The 23729-nt window shown below is 36.2% G+C and overlaps 1 protein-coding gene across 4 annotated transcripts in view; it reads left to right on the top strand.

Moving 5' to 3' along the window:
* Window positions 1-23729, top strand: part of STK3 (serine/threonine kinase 3) — a 314180-nt gene that overhangs the window by 180794 nt on the left and 109657 nt on the right. For all 4 annotated transcript variants that reach the window (XR_012327279.1, XM_033842676.2, XM_019925072.3 and 1 more), the window contains one exon: window positions 8189-8314. Coding sequence is in view for 3 of the 4 variants with exons in the window: in XM_033842676.2 (XP_033698567.1) it covers window positions 8189-8314 (126 nt within the window). In the remaining variant the exon portion in view is untranslated. The remainder of the gene's footprint in view (window positions 1-8188; window positions 8315-23729) is intronic.

Raw genomic sequence — 23729 nt, 5'->3', positions numbered from 1 at the left:
AAATCTGATGATGATAAAGTAAATCCAAATGTATCTGATTTCTGGTTTTTGGATAATTTAACCAATATTTCTTTCTAGTCTTTCTTCCATAATCTTTTCTAATCTTTTTAAAGAAATTCTGTGTTTAGCCTAGAGTTTTTAGGGTGGAAAAGCATTTAAGAACTATTCTAGTAAAATTTCCTAATTTTGTTTATGAGAGTACCGAAGCCCAGAAAGGTTCAATAATTCACTGAAGGTCACACAGTGATTAAGGGATTCTTCTAGGTTTATCCCACTTGTCCTCCAGCCCCACTTGTCACCGTTTCTCCATTCTGCTTTTTACCCAGGAAGTTGACCTGTATGAACTACATTAGCAAGCTCTGTTACCCTCTGGCTTCTAGTTGGGTTTGGCCCAAGTATTTTTCTTTATAATAAGGGCAAACAATGCAACTGGTTTTGTATAGTGCTTATGAGCGAATAATTGTTTTCTTGATTTTTAAAAACTTTTTCTGTTGTGCTGTTGTTGACCATGGAGGCCCTCTGTTATAATGTGGTATCCTCGTCTGGCCTCTTAATTGACCTCTTTCTTGACCTCCCCTTTTTTCCCTTTATAAATACTGAAATAATAGACTTGTAGTTCCTTATACAAATCATGCTTTTTCAATCCTCTATACCTTTTTTCATGGTGTTTCTCCCACCCCCCACTTGCTAGTTTAAAGACTGCCTTTACCAACAGGCTTCTTTTTACTCATTGTCTCACTGTTTCTAATTCAAATTAGGTACTCCTCCAGAAAGCCTTGCCTTCGTCTTTGTTCAGGCTAGTTGTTCCTCTGTGTTCCCATAAGCACCCTGTGCATATCATTTACCATGTTAGAATCAAATAACTTGTTTCTGTGTCTTTGTCCTAGATTGTAACTAATTCAGGGTCAGGGGCTATATGCCTTTTGGAAGGGGATTACTTTTGCACTCCTGGTACCTAGTGCTTAATACGTGTGTATTGAATTCAATATGTGTTTATTTAAGATAACAAACTTCTGATTTTAAAAGCTTTTTAGATATAGGATTATTATCTGTTGTCTCATTAGTGTCTCATTAGATGCCTTAGAGTTTTATTTTGCTGGATGTCTGGAAGCCATTCTGGCTCTTAAAGGACTTTCACATGTGTCTTATATAAGTTAAATTATATTTTAACTTTAAGAATACAGTCTTATTACCAAGTTTTAATGGACATTTGGCTATAATCTACATGTATAGATTTTACTATATTGATTTCTAGACTTTGACAAACAGTTTCTAAAGAGGAATTTGTGCTGAATTTTTTATAGTGGTTTATTTTCTGACATAAGATAGATAATTGTGTAAGTTTAAAAGAATTGTAGGCTGAGACTGAAAGGATCCTTTGAGATTATTGAGTTGAACTCTTAGTAGTTTTTGAAAGATGAGGATATTGAATCCCCAGGGACAAGGTTCAAGTTCAGCCTAGTGCCACTAGAGCTCCTGATCTGGAAATGTTCCTTGTACCTTCTGGTGGGTAGCCTAAAACCTGAGAGTCAGCTCTTGCCCTAGTCTGGCCTTCTAGAAGAATGAGATCTGCCATTATTCGAATTAACCCATGGGCTTTGCTGGAACAGCTGGTGTCATGGGTCACTCTGTGAACTCCCATAGCATGTGACTTATTCTTCATTTTACCAGATCAAGTGAGGAGTAGAAACTTTATCTATCTCACTGTCCTTCCCATTTATAATATAATTATCTTTAATACTTCCTCTTCATAATTGAGATCCATATCAAAGTGTTATAGTATTTGTTTTAACCTTTAAACCAGGGGTCCCCAACCCCCAGGCTGCAGACCAGTACTGGTCCGTGGCCTGTTAGGAACCGGGCTGCAAAGCAGGAGGTGAGTGGCGGGCGAGTGAGCGAAGCTTCATCTGCCGCTCCCCATCGCTCCCCATCACTCCCCATCGCTCCCCATCGCTCACATTACCGCCTGAGCCATCCCCGCCACCCATGGAAAAATTGTCTTCCATGAAACCGGTCCCTGGTGCCAAAAAGGTTGGGGACTGCTGCTTTAAACGATCGAGAAAACTCAAGAGAATAAGGGAAATCTATTATATTGTGTTTAACCCATTTTTGCTCTTTCCAGTGTTCTTTCTCCTAATGTTCCAAAGTTCCTTCTTTTGTTACTTTCTTTTTGTTTTAGCCATTCATTTAGGGTAGGTCTGTGGTAACAAATTCTCTTAGTTTTCCTTCATCTGAGAATGTCTTATTTCCTCTTCATTCCTGAAGGATATTTTCACCGGCTATAGAATTATTCATTGACAGTTCTTTCAGTACTTGGAAACTGTTGTGCCACTGTCTTGTGACATCCCTGGTTTCTTATGCGAAATCTACAGCCATTTGAATTGTTTTACCCCTTGATCATTTCAAGATGAAATGATCTTTGTCTTTATTTTCAGAAGTTTAATTATGATGTGCCTTGGTATGGCTTTCTTTGCGTTTATACTTTAGTTTAGAATTTGTTCAGCTTCTTGAATCTGTGGGTTTATATCTCTTGCCAATTTTGGGAAGTTTCCAGTCATTATTTTTTCAAACACTTTTCAGCCCTACCCTCTTCTGTCTTTCTAGGACTCCACTGACACAAATGTTAGATTTTTTTAGTCCCACAGATTCCTGAGGTTCTGTTCATTTATCTTCCAGTTTAGTTTCTCTCTGTTGTTCATATTGTGTAATTTCTACTGTTGCATATTTTGATTCACTGAATCTTCCCTCTGTCCTCATTCTGCTGTTGAGCTAGCCCATCCATCAGGTTTTCATTTTTGTTATTATATATTTTAGTTCTAAAATTTTCATTTGTTTCTTTTTTATATCTTCTAATTCTTTGCTGAGACTTTCTAATTTTTCATGTGTTTACAAGCATGTTTGTAATTGCTAATTGAGGATTTTTATGATGACTGCTTTAAAATCCTTGCTGGATAATTCTGATATCCATGTCATCTTGATGTTGGTATCTATTGATTGTATTTTCCCATTTAAGTTGAGATTCTCCTGCTTCTCGTCATGATGAGTGATTTTCATTTGAAACCTGGGCATTTTGGGTATTATGAGACTCTAGATCTTACTTAAATTTTCTGTAATAAGTGGAGTCCTCTAACACGGCTTCAGCGGGGTAGAGGGGCACCACCTCATTTCTGGCAGGTAGCATTAGAAGTCCAGGTCCCCAGCTTGGTCTCCTTTGACATGTAGGGTGGGGGAGGGGTTCCTTATTACCACTGTACAGGGGTGGGAACTCAGGTTCCCTCAGTGGCCTCTTCTGGCACTGCAGGGCCTCAGTATAGCTGGGTGGTGATGAAAGTTCTGATTCTCCACTAGGCCTCCTCTGGTCCCACTCTAGCAGAGAGGGAGGTGGGGTTTCTTTACTACTGCCTGGTAGCAGTATAAGTCCAGGCTTTCTTGTGATCTCCACCGACACTCCCCACTGGGGGTGGGGAGTGATTTTTATACTGCCTGGTATAGATGAATGCCCTAGCTTAACATCTGGTTTTCTCTGATACCCCTGCAGTGAAAGGATTGGACAGCCTCCAGAAGGTAGAAGTCTAGGTTCCCCACCCAGCCTTTGCTGGTTGGGGTGGGGCATGTGCTTTCTCTCTGGTGTTTGGGTGGAGTAGAATGGTGATTGTCTAAAAGAGAAGGTGGCACACTGGCTAGCTGTCCCTTTCCTGATCCTTTGGCTCAAGAGAGCAGGCCTTTGTAGGAGCTTTTTTAGTTTGTATCCATTGGTGTTTCTAGGTTGCTGGCTTCTCCAATAACCAGTCTGGGATAAATGAGGTAAAAAAAAAGCCCATGGACTCACAGCTGTGTCTTTCCTTTAGTCCTCTGGTCCCTAGTTAATCTGCCACCTTTCAGTGTCTTCCTGTGTTTGTTTTATCGTCCAGGGTTTTAGCTATACTTTAATGGAGAGGTATAGGGGAAAGTATGACTGCTCAATCTGTCCACAAGCAGAAGTCTGTCTTCAGTTCACTTTAAACTCTTGTTCTCTCACCTTTTATGAAGAAATAATTTATTTGAATTCTTTCAGTTCAGAAATTGATCATTCAGAACATGAACAAAATTTAAGAGGAAATGGTTCAAATTTTAAAAGAATAAATCTTCAAACAGCCCTACTTTTTAAAATACATGACCAAGAATGTGATAGGTTGATTTTGGGTATTCTTTGTCTTAGCATTAGTTCAGGTGGTTTAAGAATTCTTGCCCTTTTTTAGTTTATATTTTAGCTTACTCTTTTTTTTTTTTGTCCACGCCACTCGGCTTGTGGGGTCTTAGTTCCCCAACCAGGGATCGAGCCTGAGCCCCTGCAGTGAAAGCGCCAAGTCCTAACCACTGGACCACCAGGGAAATCCTAGGTACATTTAGAAATAGTGAAACTATATTGCCTTTTGGAATTTGGTGTGTTTACCTTTTTTTTTAAATTGATATTCTTTTTAAAACTCTTCATATAATTACCTTCTTGTCTGACATAGATGTTAAATTTTTGGTTCATTTATGTTTTTTTCCCTTCGTTTTATGGCACTGGATTGAATAAATATTCTCCTATATTACCCTCTAGTTCTTTTATATTTCCATTTTCTTTTGACTTTTAACTTCTTGATCTATCTGGCATTTATTTTGATATTTCTGTGGTAAAGATCTAGTCTAATTCTACCTACCCCACCCCCCCAAAAGAAAAAAGAAACAGCAGGCAATAAGTATTCTTTCCTCACTGATTGGAATTGCTGCCTTCGTAATATGCCAGCTTATTTCGTATGTTATATTCTATTTCCAGTCATTATATTCTGTTTTGTTGTTCTTTCCATTCTTATGCTGGTACCACATGCTTCTCTAGGCATTTAACAAAAAGATGTAACTTCTGTTTATTGATTTTTCTGCTAACTCAGTCTGGTTATATTATGCAGATCACTTTATTTACTTTTTACCTGTTTTATTTCTCAGTGACTGAAAAGGAATATTAATACCTCCTATTCTTATTTAGATCAACTTCTTATGTCTCTATTTTTGTTACACATAATGCTGTACTAATATATTGAGTTTATAACTATAATATCTTTCTTTGTATTATGTCCCTTATTAATATTATATGACTCTTCCTTCATTCACTATTTTTTCCCTTCAATTCTGCTTTTTTTGATGTTAGTCTTGATATTATTTTATGTTTGACTAATATTTCATTGCCTGTCCTTGACTTTTAACCCAAGTTCTTTTTAGTATGCCCCTGCAGAAATATAATTTGGGTTTATTTTATTAAGTATATCTCACATAGAAAGCACGTAGCTGAATTTATCTTATGAACTAAGTGTCTTTTAGTACTTAACTAAAATACTGCTTAATAAATGGAAATTCAACCCATTTATTTACATTGGTTTATAGTAATAATATTCCAGTCACAGTTGCCATGGTTTTTTTGCCACCTCATTTTCTCTGTTTTTTGTTGTTGTTGTTCTGTTCTTTTTTATGTTGCTTTGCATTTTAAAATTTTACTACCAACTACTTTTAAAAAGCCTTTAAAAATATTCTTTAAAAATCTGCCAATGTGTCTGATAAAACTTCTCTTCTTATTATCAAGAATGCTCTAATAGAATGGCCTTGTTCTCAAAGTACCCTTTTAACTTTATTAGCCAGTTCCTCTTTGTTGGTCAGAACCATGCCTGTAGCAGTTATGTAGGGAAAACATGAGTACAAATGAAGTAAGAATACTGAGATTTTGAGATTAGGAATGTTAAGCTCTATAGACTAATGATAGCATAACACTGTTTAGTGAGTTCACAGTGAGCTGCATGAAAGTAAGTTTGCAGTAGACTGGATGTGTACTTTGGCATTTAGCTGCTGCATAGCACAGGGCGATCAGCTCAGTGCTTTGTGATGACCTAGAGGGGTGGGATAGGGAGGGTGGGAGAGGGCCTCAAGAGGGAGGGGATATGGGGATATATGTATATATATAGCTGATTGACTTTGTTATACAGCAGCAACTAACACAACAATGTAAAGCAGTTAAAGATATATTAAAAAAAAAAAACTGTGGCTTGGAGGAATGGCTCATAATTTTTCCTGAGAAGATAAAGTATAATACAATTTGAGATTTCTGTTCCTTAGTGAAGAGGTGCAATTCTACTGGTTCCCAGTTTTTGCTGTGTTGGTCTTCCTTCACTCCTGTTAATATATAGTCACTAAATCCTTCTTAAGAGTTCTTCCATCAGATTCAGTATTTCCTCTTGACTGTGGCAGCTATTTTTTTAATCCAGGTTCTTAATAATTTGCACCTGTGTTGCAGTTTCACCCCATCTTATTTCATTTCTAAACTCTACTGCAAGATTACACTGTCACAGACATTCTTTTCCTTACACCACTCTCTTGTTTATGTACTTAAAGGGATTGTCAAGCAAAATTCAAGTATCTCATTCTGAGTGTTTATCCCTCTTGTCCCACTCTTACCTGTATCTAAACTCACAGGACAGCGTTTCTCTAAGCAGTGTTTCTGTTTTGGCTAGACAGCTCTTCCTATGATGTTCTAACATACATCCCCTATCTGTGTTTTTTCATATTGTGCATAGTTTTCCTTCTCCCTAAAATGGTCTGATTCTTCTCTGTGAGGCATCTGAGATTACGTCACCTCTTCTTTTACTTTTACATCTCTTAATCATATAGACTGTGCTAAATCATCATTAATGTAACTTGTATGTCACATTGTAATTTTTTTTATGTTTGTCTTTTGTTTCTTATTCCAGATAATAAGTTCCTTAAGGGCAAAGATCATATCTTCAATTAGTATTAATTTTTGTGACCTTTTTACCATTGTTTCTCAGAATTTTTAACAGTAGGACTGGGATTTCTTCCTTCTTGCTCTCCACCATCCTCTAGGGCACTGTCTTTGTCTGTTTCCCAGCGTAGCAGAAAGAGAAGAAATCACAGAAGAGTGCATAGTCTCAGTGTTTTAAGGTCCAGATCAGGGAGTGGAACACAACGCAGGCACTCACACTTCATTGGTGAGAACTTAATCACAACCAACTGAAAGGGAGACTGAGAAATGTAGGATGTAGCTGGGTAGCCATAGGTCCAGCCACAACTGTATTTTGGTGGGTGACTAGGACTCTCCACCACAGGTATGTTGATAGAACTTAATTTATCTGGTGATCAGTTTATAACTGCTATAAAAGAATTTATTAGTTCTTTGTCATCGATGCTAGAATTTCTGTAATCAGGTAAAATTCTTACTCATAGTTTTCCCAAATGGTATGTTCACCATTTTAAAGCCTCTTACAAATGTCTATAATTTCTTCTTAGCACTAGAATTTTTTTTATCTTTAAGAATATTTTTGTGTTGTATTGATCTTTATGAAAATAACTCAGATGGCTTTCTACTGACATATAATTGTGAAAATTACATTTTGAAGCTGTGTTGCTGCTTCAAAATATGGTTATCTATTCCAAATTATACTTTTAACCATTCCCTCTACTTTCTCTCATGTTACTCCTCTGAATTAAAAAGTCATCGAACACCCAGGTATTTTCTGGTGGTTTCACTTCTGTTTATCAGAATTGTAACAAACTCAGATGTTTTAGCTAGATCAGGGTGGTATAGAAGTGAAGCAGTACTTATTTTCTGAAAAATATTTTTCTCTTATTGCTATTTTCTACTTCTCCCTTGGAAATGATTACATTATTAAAGACATAATAAATAGAAAATATGTAAAAGAAGTAAAATAAATAGTTACCCTCCTTTTGACTACTGATTCTGGCTGTCAGCTTGTTAAGATTAATTAAAATTTGTAACAATACCAAAATCATTTTATTATTATATGTAATTTAATCACCAATCTTTAAAAAAATTTTTTTTTGTCTTTTTTACTACCTAATCTACCTAATCTGTACTTCCTTTGGACAATTATATCTGTAAGGGGAATGTAGTTTTATTAACAGGATTACATTTTTGTGTGTATGCTTTAATGGTTTTTTAAAAACTTGTAAACCTGAAAGTAAAATCTTTATTTCTAAAGCTGTTGAAATATTCTCTGTTCTTAACCTATACATTTAATTCTGGATAAAGGACCAATCATTGAAGCCTATGCTCCTGGTTCACATTTACGTGTTGTTTTAATGTTTTAAAGATGTAATTCAGAGAAACCATTTGAATTTATACCATTGAATTTTACTTTTCTAGCACCCTTTTATCAAGAATGCAAAACCTGTATCAATTTTAAGAGACCTGATCACAGAAGCCATGGAGATCAAAGCTAAAAGACATGAAGAACAGCAGCGAGAATTGGAAGAGGAAGAAGAAAATTCGGTTCGTAATTACCCTAAAAAAGTTGATCTTTTTCTTCTGAGTCGAGAATATCCTATAATTTTGGGTTTTTTCTTTAAATATATCATTAGCACTTTCTGTTTTATTGTACAAGTGAAGTATGTTTGTTCATTAAATCTCAAAATATATTTCGTTTTATTAAATGATGTCTTTTCTGATGTCTTAAGAATTAGTGATTAATGGGGAATGTAAGGTTAATATAATAGGCTTATACAGCACCTGGTATCTAGTTGACACTGAGGTGTGTTTGTTGAATAAATATTGTCTTGGATTTGGTCAATTTTATGTTATATCTTCTGGAACTTACTTTTAACTGGTCATCAGTTATGCTGTAGATAGAGTACCACAGTAGAAGATGAGTTACTAGAGAAAGGAGGAGGGACATAAAAGGACCAGCTTATTACATTTACGTTCTATTAGTGCATTTTAATAAAGTAAAAAATTATATCTATATATCGCATTTTATAGTGTCTAATGTTTTTATGCTTCATTGACGATTTTTTCCTTGTTTTAAATTATAATATTTTTTCTGGTTAAGGATATAGAGATGAATACATCTTGGTATTCAGTTAGTCATTAAATCTGAAAACACAGATATTTTATTTTTATACTGATTGGAAATGTCTTTGATAACATCATCTATATTTTCCCATAGAAGTTTTTTTTTTTAATCTTAACAGTTTTTGTATACAAATCCTATTATTTTGCTAATTCAAATTTACTTTCAATTTCAGAGACTAGTTATCTAATTGGTATTTCTTTTGAAATTCTTTTACCCTTTTCACCAAGTATTTTTTAAAATATTTATTTATTTATTTGGCTGCGCTGGGTCTTAGTTGCGGCACACAGGATCTTTGTTGCCGTGTGCAGGATCTTCGTTGCGGCATGCAGGATCTTTAGTTGCGGCATGCGAACTCTTAGTTGTGGCATGTGGGATCTAGTTCCCTGACCAGGGATTGAACCCGGGGCCCCTGCATTGAGAGCGTGGCCACTGGACCACCAGGGAAGTCCCTCACCAGTTATTAAACCTTGTGTCATATGGTAGCCCAGGACAAGGAGAAGTGCGCTTCTTTTCAGAGCTGATTTATAATCATTTTCTGTAGCTATTTGGCTAAATCAGTTACTCATTTGGCAGTGACTGTGGATTGCCTGGTGAGACAGATGCTTTAAGCTTATATTCTAGATATAATTTTTTTGCCAGTGAATTCACCATTCAGAATTTTAAACAGCATCCTCATAAAGGTGGTTTTTCCATAAGTAATATGGGATGATGTAAGGATCTTGGTTCTTGTTCTCAAACGGTCTTATAGTTCCCACCCTGTGTGATAATAGTTTTCGGTCTCTCTCTACAAATGATCAAATTTGTAAATGTCAGTTATTTTTTGTAGTTTCAAAAGCACTTTCAGAAGCACTTTTATCATATTATTTGATCTTTAAAGAAGTAAGATTGAAGATGTGTATATTATTATCTCATTTTGCAGTTGACTGAAATTAAATTAGGAGTGAAGTCATTTACCAAAATTCACAGAACTGGTGAGGAGGGCTTCCCTGGTGGCGCAGTGGTTAAGAATCCACCTGCCAATGCAGGGAACACGGGTTTAAGCCCTGGTCCGGGAAGATCCCACATGCCACAGAGCAGCTAAGCCTGTGCGCCACAACTACTGAGCCTGTGCTCTAGAGCCCGTGTGCCACAACTGCTGAGCCCACGTGCCACAACTACTGAAGCCCGTGTGCCTAGAGCCCATGCTCCGCAACTAGAGAAAGCCAGTGCACAGCAACAAAGACCCAATGCAGCCAAAATTAATTAATTAATATTAAAAAACAAAACACAAAAAAACTGGTGAGGAAACAAGAATAAAACTAGGTATTTTACTTTTAAGCTTCCATCCTCCTTCATTAAGACTTTATGCTCACTTTTCAATCAAATATTTATTAGTATTTATAAAAATAAACATCACTGGATTATCAGAATTACATACTTTAATAAGATTATGTTCTCAAGAAGTCTAGTCTTTGCCCCTCTGGGGTGGTACCCAGTGGTTTTCTTTCACCTTATGTAAGCTTCTCATGAGTGCTGGACTAATTAACTGCCTTTAATTAGCTGTCATTGGAGTAGTGACTATTTTTGCTTTGCTCTTATTTTCCTATACTTAATTATAGGTTGGTTTCCATTTTTTATGGATAAGGAACTATTGCTTACCCCAGAACTTACCAGTTTTTACTAAGTTTTTTTTTTTTTTTTTTGCGGTACGCGGGCCTCTCAGTGTTGTGGCCTCTCCCGTTGCGGGGCACAGGCTCCGGACGCGCAGGCTCAGCGGCCATGGCTCATGGGCCCAGCTGCTCCGCGGCATGTGGGATCTTCCCGGACCGGGGCACGAACCCGTGTCCCCTGCATCGGCAAGCGGACTCTCAACCACTGCGCCACCAGGGAAGCCCTTTACTAAGTTTTAAAGACCTTGCTATAGTCATCTCAGTTACTTTCTGCCACTTTGGTGATCTCTTTCTTCACTATTTTCCTCTCCTTCACTGAGCTCCAGTCACACTGATCTTCTTTCACATTTTTTATTATTTTAACATGCCAATGACCTTTCCTTATGCAGGGCCTTTGCATGTGCCATTCCCACTGCTTGAAACATTCTTCTTCCTTAGAACTCTTTGAATGAGTAGGTTCTCGTCTTTCAGGCCTCAGCTTTAACTATTATATACTGCTAAAAATTAGCAGTTTAAAACAACATACATTTATTATTTCATGGTATCTGTAGATCAGTATTTCAGGAGTGGCTTAGTTGTATGATTTTGGCTCAGAGTCTCTTCTGAGGTTGAGGTTTAAGTGTTGGTCAGAGCTGCAATCATCTGAAGGCTTGACAAGGACTGCAGTTCCCAGGTAGCTCACTCATATGGCTGTTGGCAGGCTGTCTCAGCTCCTGGCCATCTGGGACACTCCATAGGACTATTTGAGAGTCTTCACAGTCTGGCAACTGGCTTTTCTTGGAGTGAGTGAGCCAAGAGCGAGAACAAAGAGGACATCTCAGTGCCTTTTATGACATCAGGAGTTGCACACTGTAAATTCTGCCACATTCTATTTGTTAAAAGAAGCTACTGGTCATAGAAAATGGTGGAGTAGGGAAATCTAAGAATCAGTGGCTCCACAGAAGCAACCATTAAGTTGGCAGAAACTGACAAGTCAAGCTTTTCAGAACACTGGAATCTAATAAAAAACCTACAGCAACCAGGGGAGTGCTTAATGAAGAAGCTTAAGAATGTTAAGTTTTGGTAAGAAAGTGTTGTGGCATTTTTGCTTTACATGCCTGCCATCCCCAATTTTTTAGCTCAGTGGCCGCCATGGGAACAGAGGTGGAGGTTGGGGGCAGGGGAGAGGAGTAAGAACCTTACTTTCAAAAAAATTGTGCTTTTGCATTTTGAGCTATCTGGCAGTTCCCTGTGGGGCTGGCACAGAGGCTTGCCTTTGTTTTGATCCCCTTAAGGTGGAGCAACTTCCTAGATGGTGTCTGTCCAAAACATCTAAATCTTCTAGAGTTAGTAAACAAGTTTAGCAAAGTTGCAGGGTACAAGATCAGCATACAAAAATCCATTATGTTTTTATACACCAGCAATGAACAACGCAAAAAGGAATTTAAGAAAACAGTTCCATTTACAATAGCATCCAAGAGAATGGAATACCTAAGAATAAATTTAGCCAAGGAGGTGAAAGAATTGTACAGTGAAAAATACGACACATTGCTGAAAGAATACCTAAATCAGTGGAAAAACATCCCATGTTCATTGATTAGAAGACTTAATATTGTTTAAATGGCAGTACTCCCCAAAGTGACTCACATATTCATCTAATCCCTATGGTCTTTTTTTGCAAAAAGGAAAAGCCAATCTTCAAATTTGTATGGAGGAAGGGGCCCCAAGTAACTAAAACAATATTGGAAAAGAACAAAGTTGGAGGATTCACTTTCCAATTTCGGAATGTAATACAAAGCTACAGTAATTAAATCAATGTGGTTCTGGCATGAGGACTGACATATAAATCAATGGAATAGAATTGAGAGTCCAGAAGTACACCCATACATCTATGACCAATTAATTTTCAATGAAAGTGTGGAGACCATTCAATGGAAAAAGAGAGGTCTTTTTAACGGATGGCGCTGAGACAGCTGGATAGCCACATGTTAAAAGCGTGAGGTTGGACCCTTACATCTTATCATATACAATGACCTTTTAATATAAGGTCTAATTGGATGAATCAGTGACCAAAATATAAGAGCTAAAAGTTTATCACTTTTCATGCTGTTACTAACACTCTCTTGAGTGCTTCTAGCTTCTGCCCACTGCCCCGTTCCAAAGCCATCCCATTGTTTTAGGTATGTGTTACATAGTCTGGCGCACATTCAAGGTGTGGGGAATTAGGTTCTACCTTTTGAAGGGAAGACTGTCAAAATATTGTGGACAGATTTAAAAATCGCATCAGGTTTTTATGATTTCTTAGTTTTCAAATAAGCATTTATACTGTCTGGAACCAAGCTAGTGTTTCTGCATGAAACTATTATGTTGTTTTTTGTTGTTTTAATTGAAATTGTAAGAAAAAATTAAGTCTTGACAGAGTCACACACTTTGAGCAGTGTTCACACTCTTTGCTTTAGATTATGTTCTCAGGCAGTAGTTTCTATCTTGAGGTCATTTTGTCATTTGTGCTCTGAATATAAATAAATATGCATATGCACAGACACATGCAATTTATAAGAACAATGAGATATGCAGAGTGGATCTGAAGCCCTCCTACAGTAAGAGTATGTTTCTACATTGCCATTTGTTTTTATCAAATTTTTAAATCAGTAGTCATGTTCTCTCAAACTTTTATTCACACTGAAGGCTGAAAATCTTACATAGAGTTTGTCTTCATACTGTTCATTCCTTTGGTATTCTCTTGCAAATTGACTTAAAATTGAATTACATATACAGTTTTAAAGTAAAACAGTCAAATTCTCATAGCTACATGTCTCTTAATGTTCATGGCCAAATTGTCATTAAAGTGATACTCTATTTTTCATAAGAGTCAAACATTTTCATAAAATTTGCATTTATTTCTGACCAAGTCAGTACAAAGTTGGACATAGTTTGTCTATATAAACTGTAGGCATACAGGACTTTTTCTTGTTCTCATTCAGATTATACTAATATATCTGTAGCATTCAAGGTGTGAGCATGCATTCTGGTAATTTATTAATTATACAATAAACAATACATCCCTATGTAGTTCTTCTTTAATTTATTTTTTATTTTTTTTTGGCTGCGTTGGGTCTTTGTTGCTGTGCACGGGCTTTCTCTAGTTGCAGAGCACAAGCTCTAGGCACACGGGCTTCAGTAGTTGTGGCACGTGGGCTCAGTAGTTGTGGCACACAGGCTCTAGAGCACAGGCTCGGTAGTTGTGGTGCACGGGCTTAGTTGCTCCACGGTATGTGGGATCTTCCTGGACCAGGAATCAAACCCGTGTCCCCTGCATTGGATTCTGAACCACTGTGCCACCAGGGAAATCCCCCCTATGTAGCTCTTAAACTCTAATTCATCATTGATTTTTAAAAGATTAGTTTTAAGTTATCTGGTATGGCTTATTAAAATATTATATAGGCACTTATGTTTAAATATTTACACAGTACAAGTTACTGCTTGCTGATTTTAAATAAAATAACAAGGCAAACACTCCATACGTGGTACACTGAATGATTATTTAAAAGTGTAATGGATGATGTTAATAAATTGAATTTATAAGGCATAGAATGCACTATTGACAAGTGGTCATTTTTAAAGTAGATTAGAAGATTGATAAGGAGTTTGCAAGAATTGCTTTGTACTGGAGCTCAGGTGTTTCCCATGTCAATAACAATGTTACTTTAAGTAAAATACAAGGAACTGAAAGACGTGGGAGAATGTTAAAGTAAGTAAAATGTTGAGCAAAAAGTGGGATACTTCTTGATGTTAGGCTTGCTTGAGAGCTTTTCACTTTTTTTTTGAGAGCTTTTCACTTTTATGCATGTAATAGGCCTTTTATTTTCACTTTCAAAGGTGTCATTTTATTTCATATTAATTTAGTAATGATTCAAAGAAAAAGATTTTGTCTACTAACTGGCTTTAGACCATGTTTTAGAGCTTCTGTCTTTGGAAAAGAAATGAGGACTTTCTGGTGATTTCTTTTCTGAACTTTCCTGGTCTGAACTCTAAACTTGTCAGGCTGCTGTCCTTAATGTCTGAGGGATGGCGTATCCCCTCCAGTTGTGATTCACTGAAACAGTAATTCTTAGCATGGGTGTCGGGAGAAATGCCAGGGTGCTTGGGAAAATCCACATCCCTACAGGTGGTGAGATAGCCTCCGGGTGAGTAGTCTCAGAATCTTCCATCTTCCCCCTACCCCTGTTTAATAAAGGAACTTCAAATCAATCTCTCTCTTGAGAATCTTTTAAACTGATAAATAATAGAACAGCATCAGAATCTGCCCAAGTCAGTCCAGAAGCTTCTAACGTTAAATTTGGGGGGTGGGGAGGGTAGAATTTATCTAAGAGCAGGACAGACTACTTGGACTAAAATCCTGATTCTGTTCCCAAATAACTGTCATTGGCCAAGTTACTTAACCTCTCTGCTTCAATTTCACTATCTGTAAAAAGGGGCTAGTGATAGATCATATTTCATAGAGTTGTTATGGGGATGTAATAAAAAATATGTATATCTTCACACTTAGAACAGTTTAACACACATAATATGCTCGATAAAGTTTAGCTTCAGTTTTATTAGTGCTACTACTTATATCACCACTGCTGCTATTATTTTAACATTTTGTCTGGGTGTTTTGTTTTTGTTATTATTTTGTTTGTTTAGTTTTTGGTTTCTTTGATGATAATTGTTCCTGCTGCTGGTTTTGCTACTCTAAGGGCCACCAAAATAACATCACTTACCAGACTTGAACCAGTATTTTGAAAATGTCTTTTTAACTGTTTTAAAACAAATTTTAAATGGTCAAATGTGCTTGGAAGAACTGGTAGAGATTTTTATAAACTACTTTAAGCTTAAAACCAGTAAAGATAATTTTAAAATTTATTCTCAGTCCTTCTTAAAAAGTAAATTAGATTTAGTAAGGAACATTTATATTTGAGATAACGTTATTGATCACAAACTGAAATTCTTTAAAAGAACTACTTGTTATTTCTCATTCTCCCCATATAATTAAAACACAATTCTAAAAAAATCCCTCTCAGTGTTTAGATAGCTGTGAGTATGTAAACATCATAATATATTATGATTACATATTTTTTATGTTTGTGATTTCTGGAACGAGTAGTTGTCACGGTTTTTGTTACTGTTGTTTGTTGCTGTTAATTTTTCTGTGTACCTATCACGAATTTGTTCTGAAACGCCACATTCCCGGACTCTCTGCAGAGGCTGTAAAGGCCTCTGTGTATGGTCAAACACAAATAATTGTTTAGTGTCATACTTTATTCTTGACTTATTCTTTCTCTCCCTCTATCTTCCTGTAATCTGAATGCTGACTTTCTGGAGTCTTGAACAGCTCTTCTCCTAAGACATCACCCCCCAGCCCCTTCAGCATCATCCTGCAAATTTCCTTTTCTCTCTTCTCTAATGGATCCTATGGTTTCTGGATCTTGTCTTTCTTGTTTTGCTTCCTTACTTTGATGCACTTTATCTCCCAGGAGCTTCCAGCCATTAGCAGGTTTTTTCACAACTTGTATATCTGACCATGTCTTTATTCTATCTTTACTGTTGATTGATTGAGTATAAAATTCTGGATTGAAAATAATGTTCCCTTAAAAATTTGAAGGCCTTGCTCTATTTCTTAACTTAGTAGTAAGGATGATGAGAAGCCAGATGACATTCAGATACCTAATCCTTTGAATGTTTTATAGACGTTTTATAGATCTTCACTTTCTGTTATTTAAAACTTTCATGGAATGTGCCTTGGTGTAGATCTTTTTTTTTTTTTTTTTTTTTGCGGTACACAGGACTCTCACTGTTGTGGCCCCTCCCGCTGCGGAGCACAGGCTTCGGATGCGCAGGCCCAGTGGCCATGGCTCACGGGCCCAGCCGCTCCACGGCATGTGGGATCCTCCCAGACTGGGGCACAAACCCGTGTCCCCTGCATCGTCAGGTGGACTCTCAACCACTGAGCCACCAGGGAAGCCCGGTGTAGATCTTTTTCCATTCATTGTGTGGAGTGCCTTTTGGCTCTTTCAATTTGGAAATGTCCCTTAATTCTGTGTTATTTTAGTTTTAAAATTTTTTATTGGAGTATAGTTGATTTACAAGGTTGTATTAGTTTCAGCTGTACAGCAAAACGAATCAGTTATACGTATACATATATCCACTCCTTTTTAGATTCTTTTCCCATAGGTCATTACAGAGTATTGAGTAGAATTACCTGTGCTATACAGTAGGTCCTTATTAGTTATGTTTTGTATATAACAGTGTGTATATGTCAATCCCAATCTCCTAATTTATCCCTCCCTCCCCTTTCCCCCCTGGTAACCATAAGTTTGTTTTCTACATCTGTGACTCCATTTCTGTTGTGTAAATAAGTTCATTTGTACCATTTTTTTTAAGATTCCACATATAAGCAATATCATATGATATTTGTCTTTATCTGACTTCACTCAGTATGAGAATCTCTAGGTCCATCCATGTTGCTGCAAATGGCATAATTTCCTTCTTTTTTATGGCTAAGTAATATTCCAGTGTATATATGTACCACATCTTCTTTAGTCACTCCTTTGTGGATATTAAGGTTGCTTCCATGTCTTGGACATTAAGGTTGCTTCCATTGTCTTGACTATTGTAAATAATGCTGCAGTGAACATAGGGGTGCATGTATCTTTTCAAATTATGGTTTTCTCCAGATATATGCCCAGGAGTGGGATTGCTGGATCATATGGTAGTTCTGTATTTAGTTTTTTAATGAACTTCCATACTGTTCTCCATAGTGGCTGTACCAATTTACATTTCCACCAACAGAGTAGGAGGGTTTCGTTTTCTTCACACCCTCTCCAGCACTTATTGTTCGTAGATTTTTTTTTTTTTTTTTTTTTTGGTGGTATGCTGGCCTCTCACTGTTGTGGCCTCTCCTGTTGCAGAGCACGATGAAGTGCCTTTGTTAGATGCTGATGAAGTGCTTTCACTACATGGAGGGTTTTGTTTTTGCTTTTTAAATCAGTGTTTCTAATTACAAATGTGATATCTACATGTGATTTTAAAATTTACAGAGAGCGCATAATAAAAAGAATCTTTGGCACCCTAGATCTTCATTTCCACAGCCTCCCTCCTGGGAAGCAACCATGATCATTAACTTCTTATGTATCTTTGTGGAAATCGTTTATGTATAAACATCTCCTTTCTTCACCCTTTTTTGCACACACAGGAGCATACCATACAGACCTTGCTTTGTATCTTGAGATTGTTCCATATTTGGCACATTTAGATCTATCTCATTCTTTTCCACAGCTCTGTGGTTTACAATTATGTGGTTGAACCATGGTTTATTTAACCCGTCCACTAATGATAGATATTAAATATGTTGCCAGTCAATACACAGTGCTGATTTAAATATTCTTGTCTTTGAAAACATGCAAGTATTACTTACGGGAGATGCTCCTCAAGGTGGAATTTCTGTGCCCCAGAAAGAAATTTAAACAGGGGAGTGGCGTGAACGAGCTGGCCTTTTATTTTTATTTATTTATTTATTTTTGTGGTACACGGGCCTCTCACTGTTGTGGCCTCTCCCGTTGCAGAGCACAGGCTCTGGACGCGCAGGCTCAGCGGCCATGGCTCACGGGCCCAGCCGCTCCATGGCACGTGGGATTTCCCGGACTGGGGCATGAACCCATGTCCCCTGCATCGGCAGGCAGACTCTCAACCACTGCGCCACCAAGGAAGCCCTGTTCATAGATTTTTTAATGTGTGAGGTGATACCTCATTGTCATTTTGATTTACATTTCTCTAATAATTAGTGATGTTGAGCAACTTTTCATGTGCTTTTTAGCCATCTGTATGTCTTCTTTGGAGAAATGTCTATTTAGATCTTCTGCCTATTTTTGATTTTTTTTTTTTAATATATTGAGCTGCATGAGCTGTGTGTATATTTTGGAGATTAATCCCTTGTCAGTCACTTCATTTGCAAATATTTTCTCCCATTCTGTGGGTTGTCTTTTTGTTTTGTTTATGGTTTCCTTTGCTGTGCAAAAGTTTTAAGTTTCATTAGGTCCCATTTGTTTATTTTTGTTTTTATTTTCATTACTCTAGGAGGTGGATCAAAAAAGATATTGCTGCGATTTATGTCAGAGAGTATTCTGCCTATGTTTTCCTCTAAGAGTTTTATAGTATCCGTTCTTACATTTAGGTCTTTAATCCATTCTGAGTTTATTTTTGTGTATGGTGTTAGGAAGTGTTCTAACTTCATTTTTTTTACATGTAGCTGTCCAGTTTTCCCAGCACACTTATTGAAGAGGCTGTCTTTTCTCCATTGTATATTCTTACCTCCTTTGTCAAAGATTAGGTGACCATAGGTGCGTGGGTTTATCTCTGGACTTTCTGTACTGTTCCACTGATATATATTTCTGTTTTTGTGCCAGTACCAAACTGTTTTGATTACCGTAGCTTTGTAGAATAGTCTGAAGCCAGGGAGCCTGATTCCTCCAGCTCTGTTTTTCTTTCTCAAGATTGCTTTGGCTATTTGGGGTCTTTTGTGTCTCCATACAAATTGTAAAATTTTTTGTTCTGATTCTGTGAAAAATGCCATTGGTAATTTGATAGGTATTGCATTGAATCTGTAGATTGCTTTAGGTAGTATAAGATTCTTCCAATCTAAGAACATGGTATATCTCTTCATCCTTTTGTGTCATCTGATTTCTTTCATCAGTATCTTATAATTTTCTGAGTACAGGTTTTTTGCCTCCTTAGGTAGGTTTATTCCTAGGTATTTTATTCTTTTTGTTGCAGTGGTAAGTGGGAGTGTTTCCTTAATTTCTCTTTCAGATTTTCATTTTTAGTGTATAGGAACACAAGAGATTTCTGTGCATTAATTTTGTATCCTGCTACTTTACCAAATTCATTGATGAGCTCTAGTAGTTTTCTGGTAGCATCTTTAGGATTCTCTATGTATAGTATCATGTCATCTGCAAACAGTGACAGTTTTACTACTTCTTTTCTAATTTGGATTCCTTTTATTTCTTTTTCTTGTCTGATTCATGTGGCTAGAACTTCCAAAACTGTTTTGAATAAAAGTAGCAACAGTGGATAACCTTGCCTTGTTCCTGATCTTAGAGCGAATGCATTCAGTTTTTCACCATTAAGAATGATGTTAGTTGTGGGTTTGTCATATATGGCCCTTATTATGTTGAGGTAGTTTCCCTCTGTGCCCATTTTCTGCAGAGTTTTTAATCCTAAGTGGGAGTTGAATTTTATCAAAAGCTTTTTCTGCATTTATTGAGATGATCATATGGTTTTTATTCTTAAGTTTGTTAATGTGGTTTATCACGTTGATTGCTTTGCGTATATTGAAGAATCCTTGCATCCATGGGATAAATCCCACTTGATCATGGTGTATGATCCTTTTAATGTGTTGTTGGGTTAGCTTTGCTAGTATTTTGTTGAGGATTTTTGCATCTGTGTTCATCAGTGATATTTAGTTTTTAGTTTTCTTTTTTTGTGTGTGGTATCTTTGTCTGGTTTTGGTATCAGGGTGATGGTGGCCTCAGAACAAGCTTGGGAGTGTTCCTTCCTCTGCAGTATTTTGGAAGAGTTTGAGAAGCATAGGTGTTAGCTCTTCTCTAAATGTTTGATAGAATTCGCCTGTGAAGCTATCTGGTCATGGACTTTTGTTAGTTGGGAGTTTTTAAATCACAGTTTCAATTTCATTACTTGTGATTGGTTTGTTCTTATTTTCTGTTTCTTCCTGGTTCAGTCTTGGAGGGTTGAACCTTTCTAAGAATTAGTCCATTTTTTCTAGGTTGTTTGTGGCCTATTGTTGCTTGTAGTAGTTTCCTGTAAGCCTTTGTATTTCTTTGGTGTCAGTTTTAACTTTTCCTTTTTCATTTCTAATTTTATTGATTTGAGCCCTCTCCCTTTTTTTTCCTGATGAGTCTGGCTAAAGGTTTATCAATTTTGTTTATCTTTTCAGAGAACCAGCTTTTAGTTTTGACCTTTTCTGTTGTTTTCTTCATCACTATTTCATGTATTTTTGCTCTTATCTTTATGATTTCTTTCTTTCTACTGACTTTGGGTTTTGTTTGTTCTTCTTTCTCTGGTTGCTTTAGGTGTAAGGTTAGGTTGTTTATTTAAGAGTTTTCTTGTTTCCTGAGGTAAGATCAATTCTGTGTAATTTTATATTTGCTATTTCTTAATAACTTCTTCTCTTTTCTCTCTCTCCCTCACTTTCTGTCTCCCCCTTTCTCTCTCACCTGCCCCCCATTTTTCTCTCTTACTCTCCTTTTATTTCCTTGTTAAACCTCTTAGATTTATCTTTCAATGATCTTATCTTCTCTGTTTTTTTATTTTTCTCTTCCTTTTTTTTTGTTCTTTCTTGGAGGTCTCTCTAAGTTTATCTTCTAACCCTGGTATTTTTTTCCATAGCTAATATTTAATTTCCCAAATATCCTTCTCTTCCTCATTGTTGTTATATTATCATTATTACTTTGAGTTTTCTTTTTCTCTCTTCCTTGTCTCTGTTTCCTTCGTGTTTATTTTGATCTCTAACTTTTCACTTTATGGGTTTTCTTGAAGAATCTAATGATTGTATTTGAGAGAAACACTAAAATTGCCTATTGGAAACTCTCTGTGTAAGAGTAGAATTAGTTGACTTGTGAACCTTACTGTAAAAGACGTTATGACCCACTGCTCTGGGGCCTGAATTTGCTTGCCTCTTGTGAGTTCTCTCCTTACAAGCTTAAGTTTTGGGTTTCTTTGGTGTGCTGAGATAGCTACTACTTACATATATTTATGTGATTTCTAGCTTCCAGTTTTTTCTTCTAGCTTCCAAATTTTTTGACATCTCCTGTTTGCTGTTGTCTCCTCCTCCATGCTCTTTGTCTTTATGAGTTTATTTTTTTTCTGTACCTTTATTATAATTTTGTACAATAAAAATTGTATTTTTTGAGGGTTTTTGCTGGAATCAGCATAAACCCATGTGTTCAATCCTCCATTTTAATGGAAACTTTTGCCATTTGTCTTTTCTTGGGTGTTCTGAAATTGTCATTTTAAATATTGAGTTGTTAATGTGATGATAGTCAAATAAATCTATAAAACCTCATATGTTAGAATGATTAAAAACTCCTTGAGCACTCATAAAGTTTTACAATTAAAAGGAAAATTTGGATCTGTTCAATTATAGTTTATTCTGGACATTTTGTAAATGAAAATGATCCAAGAAGGGAAGGGAAAACTTCTAAAAGATAACATTACAAGAAATCTAGGAATTTAAGGCAAGTCATACCAAATTAGTAGTTGATGAGAATAAAAGTAAATGTACACCTGAAACTAGCACAATATATTGTAAGTCAGCTATACTTCAATTTAAAAAAAAGGAAATGGACATTTCTGTTTTTCTCAACCACTGTTTTATAAAATAATTTTATAACAAAGGTACAATCTTGAGCCTTCCAGCCATATGAGAACAATTGTAGACTATTGAGCCATTATTTGATTGATTCTGTGCTTGCCTTACACCTACCTCTGTGTAGTTAAGGTTGTTGCTTTGTAACCTCCCTTTATATTCATTTGTAACTCATCTTGGTTACCTTTGGCCCATGAAACTTGGCTGATCCTTCTTTTGGAATTTGCTCCAATTTGGTGGATTCACTTGGACAATACCTGCTATTTATGGTACTGGGGACTGGCCACCTTTTTTAGGATATGGCAGAAGATTTTGAATGGCTATTTTGATATAGTAGTCGTTTTTATTTGAGACTTTTTCCCCATTCCTTTTTTCCTTTTTTTGATTGTTTCAAAGATAAATGGTCTTTTCAGCATCATGGGAGGTCTGCATTGCCAAGTTTTACTTCTACATTTATTTTTAGTTTAAGAATACAGAGAGCTTGTATTCTTTGATGGCCTTTTTGTTAGCTGTCTTTAGTCTCCATCCTTGATTGGTCCTTTTCCGATGACTGGCCTAATATGACACAGAGCCAGTTTGGCACTGGACCATTGAAAATTTAATAGTGCTAGATTTTGAAATAATATAGATCAAATTCTTTCCCTGATTTTGAAATTCTAGAGCTGTAAATTCACCATATTGAGTTGCTGCATTGTCGAAGATACTTATATTTGATATTCAGTATTAATACTTGAACCCATTGTAGATCCTGCTTTTTTTCATTTTGAGTGAGTGCAGTTTTCAGAGAATTTATGGGTAATACCAATATCAACTTATAATTTTTCCAAACTTAATTTACTTCTACATAATTCAACTTACTACAGTTGGAGAAAAACTTGAGACCTAAAATTATGTTGACATTTCCATCAACTCTCAGTGTGACTTTTGAAAAGGAAACACTATATGATAACTATTTCAGGGTACGTTGTTTTAAAATTTTTGGTGCTATACACCTGTGCCCTGGGTAAGTAACTATTATAAACAAACTTCTTTAAATATTTTTTATTCAAGAAAGGTATGGGACATGATTGGAACTAGTGCCTTATGAATTTGATTTTATACCTATTATAGAAAAAGCTTGTCTGATGAGAATACATCTTGACAAATTGACATGTTTTGATCGGTGCTGAGGTAATTGTACAGATTTTTAAAATTAAACAAATTGTAAACAGAGATTTCTGCAGCAGGTTAATCCCAATATCAAGGTTTTTGTGCTAGTTTAAGCATTGCTAAACATGGCAAAGATCTTCTTTTTGGGGCACTTCTGAGCATGTGATATAAATTTGGTGCTGAGTTGGGTCAACTGTATTACATAGTAAGAAAGAATTTGTTTTCCAGATGTCAGTGGAAGATATTCCCAAATCCTTAGTGTGAGTTGATTAAAAAGCATAAATATATTTGTTCATATTTACTGTAAATACCTAAATTATCTATAGAAAGACTATTTTTTAAAGAGTATCTACTAATGGTATTGCTCTTTCTATTCAAAACAACTTTCTACAAATACGACATTTTGTTTTACCAAGGAGCATTCATAGTAGGATATAAAGCAAATCTATGTGTATTTTTTCTGCCATGTAAGAGTTTAAAAAATCTTATCCAATAAAGCATGCCTTTTTAAAAATAAGATGCGCTTCAGGGCATTCTCTCTTTTTTTTAAGCATGTATGTACTGAAATTTGCTAAATATTTTTAAAATATCTTTTTCTGAAAAGAGATTCCAACAGATTTTTTGGTTAAGTGATAG

Source organism: Tursiops truncatus, chromosome 17 (genome assembly GCF_011762595.2).
Source record: "Tursiops truncatus isolate mTurTru1 chromosome 17, mTurTru1.mat.Y, whole genome shotgun sequence".
NCBI lineage: Eukaryota > Metazoa > Chordata > Mammalia > Artiodactyla > Delphinidae > Tursiops > Tursiops truncatus.
This window is presented reverse-complemented; position numbering and strand designations above follow the sequence as displayed.